At 37.4% G+C, this 9,950-nt stretch overlaps 1 protein-coding gene across 1 annotated transcript; it reads right to left on the reverse strand.

Moving 5' to 3' along the window:
• Nucleotides 1-9,122: 9,122 nt before the first annotated feature.
• Nucleotides 9,123-9,459, reverse strand: LOC125229678. The gene has a single exon (XM_048134582.1). The coding sequence runs from the start codon at nucleotides 9,453-9,455 to the stop codon at nucleotides 9,123-9,125; it is 333 nt and encodes a 110-aa protein (XP_047990539.1). The 5' UTR covers nucleotides 9,456-9,459.
• Between the last annotated feature and the right edge of the window lie 491 nt (nucleotides 9,460-9,950).

Genomic DNA, 9,950 nt, shown 5'->3' on the forward strand with positions numbered 1-9,950 from the left:
ATACGTGTTTCAGGTTTTTTGAAAATTTAACCCCTAAAAGGGTGAAAAGGGGTGATACAGTCAAAAAATCAATATGGGTATCGTTTTTATGGTTTATCGGGTCGCTGATCACGATAAATACAATGTTTTTAAAATCTAACGAGGCGGAAGTGAAATACCTTCTCCCCTGTTGTGGTGCAATGGGGTTTAAATATATAAAAGAAGATATTGACTGACTGATTGATATATCAACACACAGCCGAAACCGCTGGTCCTAGAGATTTCAAATTTGGCACATAGGTTCCTTATATGGCGTAGAGGAGCACTAAGAAAGGATCTTTCAAAATTCTCCTCTTAAAAGGGTGAAATGGGGTTCAAAGTTTGTATGGGGAAACAAGATTAGTTTGACTATTTTATTCGAAACTTCACAGGAGGATTCCTAAAGACATATTATGACTAAGTAAATACATGTTTCAGGTTTTTTGAAAATTTGACCCCTAAAGGGGTGCAAAGGGGGTAAAGTCAAAAACACAATATGGGTATCGTTTTTATGGTTTATCGGGTCGCTGATCACGATAAATACAACGATTTTAAAATCTAATGAGGTAGAAAAGAAATTTTCTCCCCTGTTGTTGTGTAATGGGGTTAAAATATCCAAAATAGCCATAAGTATAGCTTTAGTTTTTATCTTTACTTCTGGTTCAAGAGATTTCAAATTGACACGGAAGTTCCTTAGAGGAGCACTAAGAAAGGATTTTTCAAAGTTCACCTCCTAGCATGATAATTTGACAGGGGCAAGGACAGGGACAGGGACAGGGACAGGGACAGGGACAGGGACGGGAACGGGATAGGGTTAGGGATAGGGATAGGGATAGGGATAGGGATAGGGATAGGGATAGGGATTGGGATTGGGATAGGGATAGGGATAGGGATAGGGATAGGGATAGGGATAGGGATAGGGATAGGGATAGGGATAGGGATAGGGATAGGGATAGGGATAGGGATAGGGATAGGGATAGGGATAGGGATAGGGATAGGGATAGGATAGGGATAGGGATAGGGATAGGGATAGGGATAGGGATAGGGATAGGGATAGAGATAGGGATAGGGATAGGGATAGGGAGGGATAGGGATAGGGAGAGGGAGAGGGAGAGGGAGGGAGGGATAGGGATAGGGATAGGGATAGGGATAGGGATAGGGATAGGGATAGGGATAGGGATAGGGATAGGGATAGGGATAGGGATAGGGATAGGGATAGGGATAGGGATAGGGATAGGGATAGGGATAGGGATAGGGATAGGGATAGGGATAGGGATAGGGATAGAAATAGGGATAAAAATAGGGGACGGGGACGGGGATAGGGATAGGAGAGGGACGGGGACAGAGACGGGACGGGAACGGGGACGGGGACAAAGATAGAGATAGGGACGGGGACAAAGATAGAGATAGGGACGGGGATAAGAATAGGGATTGGGGTCGGAATAATCGGTCGGCAATCGATATCTAGGCAGTGTAAAATGCAGGTGGCTCAGTGGGAAGGTATTAGTAAGTAGGCATCGGCGAGTATCCTGCATCCGTAATAACTATTACATTCAATGTGCTGTAAGAAGATCGTTGTTTGCTTGCCTTTTATATGTTTACGTTTGCAATAAGTATAAGCAAAATGGAAAAAAATGTAAGCGATAATGCAAGGAAGTACTTTTTACCCTACCGACCATAGCGTCGAGATACTGGCTATGTGGGTTGTATGAAGTTTCCCCAGTATAAATATTTATATAGGTAAAATACATACATATTCGTACCTACTACCTACGCTGTGGTCGCTGTGTAACAATTATACAATCATTGCAAGAATTTCTTTAAAAACAATAGGTGTAAGGTACAGTCAGCCAAAACCGGACCGTACAGCAAATAGATCAGTTACAATGGCCCTCCAGTCGAGAATTGCCCCGCTTTACCTTAATCGAAATAATCGCGGACAGATGTACCTACAAAGAAACCTACGGATCCAAATGAAAATCTTATTTTTTGTAAACATTTCAATAAGAATACTTTTATTACGCGGGCGAAGCCGCGGGTAAAAGCTAGTTTTTAATAAATAAATAAATATATGAGGAAAGAAATAATACATTGTATAATTCAATTAAAAGAATAAATGGGCCATTTTTTTTAAAGTTGTCCACCCCACTTTTTTTAGGATCTGGAAATTTTTATGTGGTTTCAACTCAGAATCGCGAGCTCTTTCAATTTTATTAGGAGATAAAAAGTGTCCCAAGGTTTTTTTCCCATTCCGTTACCATTTTTATACATTTTTTATAGCGGTAAACGGAATGGAAGGTTCGAAAAAAATTATGGAAATCTTGGGACATTTTTTTTCTCCTATCAGGTTCGAAAGAGCTCGCGATTCTGAGTATTAATCACGTAAAAAATACCCATGTTACAAAAAAAGTGGGGTGGGCAACTTTGAGAAAAATGGCCCAAATAAGACTACGTTCATAAATCCCGATTCAACAATATTCAGTAAATATAAAATGAATACCAATCAGGAATAATTTGACAAAAAGGAACATGAAAATATAACAACGTTAATCACCCAAGTTTGATTGACACTCCGTCAGAGGGCAGGCCGGTCAGTAACATGGGGATTTGCACGTGGCACCTAATTGGCACTTTTAATCCATACAAATATCTACAATATGAATTCGATATCAGAAGCAAATTGTATTTTCTTGTCGAAATGACTGTGCGACAAAAAATCGAGAAGCTAACGACGTTGTAACATTTTAATCATTACCTATAGACACTATAGTTCAATTAATATACACTTGAATTCATTCGCAGAACTGAGATTTGTGCTTTTTGGTCAATAAAGTAAGTACCTAAACGAATTACCATATATGGTAATTGGTGGTAATACAATTTTGCAAAATATTCTGTTTGATGTCCATTAGAAAGAAATGAGCACATACGAGTAGAAACGCCTACCTAAGACTGTTAGGTAATTAAGAATGAAATTATAATTATGTTTATAAAAATATAAAATAATCATCTTGACCTGTGAATGTTAATATAATACAAATTTCTGTTTTTTTTTTATAATTTTATCTAATTAATGATTTTATTAATATTTAAGCCTGTACATAATTTATGAATTATTTTATAGTTAAGTTATTGTAATTATTATTGTTAGAATAGATAAGGGCATGTTTTTGTACGCCAAAAGGCAAAACATAGTGATACCATATTTATAATTTTATTCACCACTGTATACTGTAGGTACTATGTTTTACAAATAAACACTTTGAACTTGAACTAATGACCTAATTGTCATTCTTGTAGATTTTGGTACAAGTTTCATACAATATTGCCCATACTTCATCCTTCATTTCGTTATATTTGTGTAACATGTGTTTACATTACAGCGCCTTCTCCATAACTCTTTCACGTTTTAGAATACCTGCGTCACTCATACGAGTAGCAAAAACGTCACAGACACTGACATTGTATAGAGAAAGTGAGAAGCGCTCCCAAACGGTTTCTAGAACCAAAAGTTACATACATTTTCCGTTGACATATTCTAAAGCATCATAAACTCATGGAAGCAGCTCAAGGAAAACAGAAACTGAGCTGATGTCGCTGATGATTAAGTACCTTTTAATCTAATTACAGGAAAGCCACTCATGCGGACACATCAAGAAACAAATGCCGCACGCAACGTTAATGAAAACAATCAACAGATTAAAAACACATCAGCAGTTGAGTTGGATTGCTCTTAATTTCGTTGTTATCACGTTTTGCTAATTTATCCACTATTTTCATGACATATGAGTGCTCTCACGGAGATTATTGATACATACAGGAGTGATGATTGGTGAGTAAATTTTATTGGTGGCTTAGAGAAGAATGAATGAACATGATGAGAAAATACATAAATTGAAGGCGACCTTTTGATTTCAGCTTAAGTATTCCAGATGTCCAGAATTATGTAAACATTGCTAATTTTCAAAAACATAAGCGTTTTTCAAAAAGATACGAAGGAGGAGGATGGCTTGAAGATAATTATACTAGCGTATATTTGAGACGATTCACTGAGTATAATCATCTTTTGGTGGCCAAACAGGCCAATGCACAACGGAAGAACGAAACTTTGCCACAGAGTTGACAAAGGCAGCTCGCGATGAGGATGATATTACTGTTATATACGTGTGGAGGGAGGAAGCGGGAGAGGATAGCTGAAGAAAAGGTGGATAGACTATGTGAGAGATTATATGAAACGAATGCTGTGTGAATGATGAGATGACGTCCGAAAGACAGATATTATGGAAGAAAAAGACATTACTGAGCTGACTCCAAGTAATTGGGATAAGGGCAAGCGAATGATGATGTATATAATATGTATACTGTTACTTCAATACTACTACAGCCTTGAAGAACTGCCTAGAAGTTAAAACCTGTGTAAGTACTGTCTTCTGAATGCACGGTTCCAATTATAATCTATTTATACGATAAATAAAGTTAGCGACTAAAGTATGTATGTACTCATTAATTTATTGCCAAAAACTCATTTAAGTGCTGTACATTGGCCATTCCCCTATGTCCATAAGCACTACGGAAACAATAAGCTACAGCCGAATGTACGAATTAAAATGCTCCGGGACGAAGCCGCAGGCGAAGCCGCAGGCGAAGCCGATTATAAGCCTGAACGAAGAGAATACTTCACAAGTGCTTCGATAAGCTTCTGTAGTATTACACTTGTAGTTTTTACATAATACGAGTATATATATATGTCGCTGAGAGAAATTTGCATTTGCATTTGCGTTAATTTAACAAGTTCGACTTACTTAAATACTTTACAAGAGCTACCCTAAGCTTCTGAAGTAGTAGGTACTTAGTTGTAAATATTTCCACGTGAGAAACAATAGTTTGGTAAATAAATATCTGCTACAACTTTGGTGAATAAATTGCAAAAATTAAATGCAAAAACATTAAACTTATCACTGTTATGATTATGAGTGATAGTAGGTACAGAATTTGGAAAATTTATATTATATTAGCCTTTTTAGGGTTCCGTAGTCAACTAGGAACCCTTATAGTTTCGCCATGTCTGTCTGTCCGTCCGTCCGTCCGTCCGTCCGCGGATAATCTCAGTAACCGTTAGCACTAGAAAGCTGAAATTTGGTACCAATATGTATATCAATCACGCCAACAAAGTGCAAAAATAAAAAATGGAAAAAAATGTTTTATTAGGGTACCCCCTACATGTAAAGTGGGGGCTGATATTTTTTTTCATTCCAACCCCAACGTGTGATATATTGTCGGATAGGTATTAAAAAATGAATAAGGGTTTGCTAAGATTGTTTTTTGATAATATTAACATTTTCGGAAATAATCGCTCCTAAAGGAAAAAAAAGTGCGTCCCCCCCCCTCTAACTTTTGAACCATATGTTTAAAAATATGAAAAAAATCACAAAAGTAGAACTTTATAAATACTTTCTAGGAAAATTGTTTTGAACTTGATAGGTTCAGTAGTTTTTGAGAAAAATACGGAAAACTACGGAACCCTACACTGAGCGTGGCCCGACACGCTCTTGGCCGGTTTTATTAATGGGATTGCCAGGATTGAAATTCAAAAGTATTAGATTCTCAAAGTGTCGAAGGTCGCTCGACATGTTTCGAGAAGCATTTTCATCATATAATGGTAGTAACTATAACTATCCCTACTTATAATGCACAGATGCAGCATTTTTACCTTCCCTTTAATTACAGGGTTGCATCCTTAACTATATCTCACTGACCACAAACACCGCAGCTACTCTATAATTACGCAACAGCTGATACGAATCGCCCGATCGGTCCATCGATACGTCCGATCCGATCCGATCCGATGCGGAGCGCGACCAATTTTATTCACAAATTCCGATATCGATGGTATCTGCATCGCCATAATAGCCTAGTTGTTTTTAAAACAATATGTGAGTAGTGTTGTTAAACTGGAGTCTTTTGAAGACTTTTAGAAAACTAAAAGAATCTGTGTTGAAAAAAAGCTTTACTTATTTTTGTTGGGTGATAGGCATTTAAAAGTATTGACTTGTTACAGTGTTCTAACAGAAAGAGAGATGAGTCTTAATAGATGTCTTAAGAGAGTCTCATGATATATTTTATATTTCTGTGCAAACTATGATAATCTAAGTATACAGGGTGTCCCAAGACTATGGGACATGAACGGAAAGTACCTTAAATATCGTAGATAGGGTATTTTGCTACAAGAAGACTTTATTTTATTTTTAAAACTAAGTAAAACTCCATTCATAGATTTTTAAATAATTACATGGTTAAACCGGGAATCAAACCCGCTACACGAGAAAAAAAAAACATCCTGTAATTTTGTCATACCGATCGATAGGCTTCATCATAAAGATTATCTTTCTCTAAATAACATAGTGTCGGAGATAAAAGGAAGACCATGAATTTTAACATTTTACATGCAGACTCCTTAGCCTTAAAATTTGTCCATACATTAAAAAAAAAAAAAAAAAAAAAAAATTTTTTTTGAATGCAGTTTTACCAAGTTTTAAAAATAAAATAAAGTCTTCTTTCAGCAATATATCCTATCTGTGATATTTTAGGTACTTTCCCTTCATGTCCCATGGTCTTGGGACACCCTGTATACTCGTAACTCAACAGTCAGACCTCATGAGTAGATGAGTGATGAAAAGACTATCATCAATTTTAGAACCTTTAAAAAAATCATTGTATTTTATATGTTGTATTTAAATAAAATTACAGGAAATGACGAGTTTTTAAGGGATCTTTACCAACTTTTTAGCAGTACAAGAAAGTCATTTCTTATAGTCTTAAAACTTCAAAGACTCAAGTCTTTCACAACACTAAACGCAGAACCAAACGGTGGGTAGTGTGAATCTGATAAGAGTAGATGTTGAATGGATATTGTTATAGGGACATGTTTTGTATCAGTATAATGTCCTGCTAGCGTTAAATGGGCGCTAAGTAGGCACGAATCCGGATTTATTTGAGTTCAGAAGGTCAATAGGTATAGTAAGTGCGACTGCTGGATAAGTGTGAATATTTTTCTCATTGGGACCTGGAGGGCGATTTTTGAATCTCGCATACGGGATTTTTCCACTAAATACCGGTTGAAAACGGTGACTTGGTTATTATTTTCAGTGACAATCTTCTGAATTCGAACGCGTGAGACTCAAAAATCGGCGCGCTGTTTAGAGACAGTTCCTGCTTTTGCCACTAGACGTAGTAGCAAGTAGCAATTTTTTTTATCACGATATAATGGTGTTTTAGGTCATTGGAAAGCCTGCGTTAAGCTGATAAAATAAATATTTCTACCTTCGTACCTTCGTGCTTGCCTTCATCTCAGTCAGTTAGGGTTGGTGCAGAATGTCTTTCTCTTTTCTACATCTATAATATTTACTACTTACATACTTACACGTGGAACGATAAGATGATCATTTAAAGAATATATTTCGTTACTTTAAAATGTAAAATAATTATGTAAAGTTTACATATTTATAATTTAACAAACATTGACAAGATACAATGACAGAACAATCTTCACCATTATAAATTTACAAGATAAGATTCTTAGAACCCAAGTTAAGGTCCAAAATTGTAATCAGCCGAACAAAATCTGAGGGAGTTCCAATTATTAAAATCGCTGCGATAAAATCGGTTAATGAAGAAACGGTACTTGAGATCCCGATCGATGCACTAAATCTGAAATTGATTTCACTCCTTCGATATGAAATCGATCGAAAACTGATTAATAATGTTCGCATTTCAGAGGGATATACTTCACGTTTAGACTGCAGTGTTTGCGCTTCAGTATTTTGGCATGTATTATTATTCTAATTTTACTATTATGTTACTATACTATACATTACTATAGTTCTGAGAACATAAAAACTTAAAAAAGATTCGATTCAATTTCGATGTAGAAAAAGAAAAACTCGTTAAGCAATATTTTTGACTACATTGTATTATATTATGTAGGTATATTATTTTTCACGTGATGGTTTCATCGGAAGATCAGCGTTAGAAGTAACCAGCAACACGCTGAGATGAGGCCATTTCGTGGCACTTCATTACTTTCTGTCTTTGTTGTTATGTGTATTTTGTCTTGCCTGTATTCACGAATAAATGTTTATTCTATTCTATTCTATTCTACATAGTTGGAATCAGCTTTTTTCCTGCTTCGTTTGACCTGGGTCGAGTTTGGGCGAGACGATCTGAAAACTTTGGTGTCGCTTAAGTTATCATAGAATATACTTATTGATTTTGTGGGAAGAAACGAGCTGGGAACCTTAAACAGTGTGTGTGTACATGAGTACAATCCAGGTCTCTTTAAAGCAAGAGTAAATAGGTATCTCATAGGTAAGCATGCTCCACCGTAGACCGCATCATCACTTACCATCAGGTGTGATCGTGGTCAAACATCTACTACCTATTCATACTAAAAAAAAATATTTTAAGGACATCACAGACAACACACAATACATAAGTAGTAATTACTGTTCAACTTTTTGCTGTTGAGATTATATTATTCCGTGACTTGATAAACAAAATGCCTATGACCCATTTTGCTAGCATAACCTACAAAGACTAGTGAGTAAAGCGAGTAATCGAGTCAAATTAGGTACATCAAATTTCTACTCGGCAATTATCGCGCAAACATTAATAAACGAGCAAAACTAGAAGCACAACGGTTATTGATTTTCCAATCACACATTCAATTTGACCGTTTCCCCCGACATTCGTGTCAATAATATCCGTAACTGTACACTGCTGAATAAAATGATTAACCTCTGACGGCCGGGGTTCCATTGTGATATAGGGTGTACTTTAATGGTATAATTTATTGACGCTTTTACGATATAATTTAAAATAATGATAATACGATTATATTATATGAATTTCCTGAACAAGTTTAAGATCCAAGCGCAAGACTAACTAACGTGAAAAAACCTGGGTACGTAGCCAAATGCACAAGCACTTACGATAATATCGTTATGATGGTAGCTAGCTATCTCTATCGCTCTTCCATATTGGAGCCAAAGAGCGAGACTGCGTTTCGATCGGCGTCTGTAAATGTCTTCTTCTTCTTTGTCGTATCCTCATGACTGAGGGACGTGACGAATGTGGATGCTCTTCACCAGTTGTCTCCACGCCACTCGATCCTGGGCCCGGTGCATGCTAGCCTGCAAAGTGGTCTTTGTCACAGACGTTATTCTGTCTGCCCAACGCGTGCCCATGCTTCCACTTCTTCGCTTCCTTGCCATGCGTCCCGTGATTGTGAGCTTCTCTAGACTATCTGGTGCGGTCCTGCTCAGATGGCCGAAGAAACCCAGCACACGTTGGGTGCAAATAGTGGAGAGTCGCGTTTTGATGCCGAGTTCCTCAAGAATAGAGACGTTTGTACGGCGTTCAGTCCATGAGATCCGGAGCATTCTTCGCCAGCCATCTCGAACGCATCTATTCTGCGGCGGGTTGTTACTTTAATGGTCCAGGTTTCGGACGCGTATAAAAAGATCGAGAAAACTAGGGTCCGCATAAGTCTGATCTTTGTTTTGCGGTTGATGCTTCTATTCTCCCATATCCTCTCGAGTCGTTTTACCGCAGCTTTGCCCATCTGTGCTCTTCTGACCACCTCTTGGTCGCATTCACCATCGTCGCTTATTTGGGATCCCAAGTAAACAAACCTGTGTACCACTTCCAGATCTTGCAACTCGTTGGTTCTTTGCGTTTTGCCGGGGCGGTCGACAAACATCAACTTCGTTTTACTTCTGTTTATCTCAAGTCCATACTCCTTACGGACCAGCTCAATCCTCCTCAGCAGGACTGCAAGTTCTTTTTCAGAGGCACCTATTATGGTCGTGTCATCAGCAAAACGAAGGTTATTGATTTTATGCCCACCAATCTGGATGCCACCTTCCCAGCCCTCC

This window comes from Leguminivora glycinivorella, chromosome 9 (assembly GCF_023078275.1).
Source record: "Leguminivora glycinivorella isolate SPB_JAAS2020 chromosome 9, LegGlyc_1.1, whole genome shotgun sequence".
In the NCBI taxonomy this organism is placed as follows: Eukaryota; Metazoa; Arthropoda; class Insecta; order Lepidoptera; family Tortricidae; genus Leguminivora; species Leguminivora glycinivorella.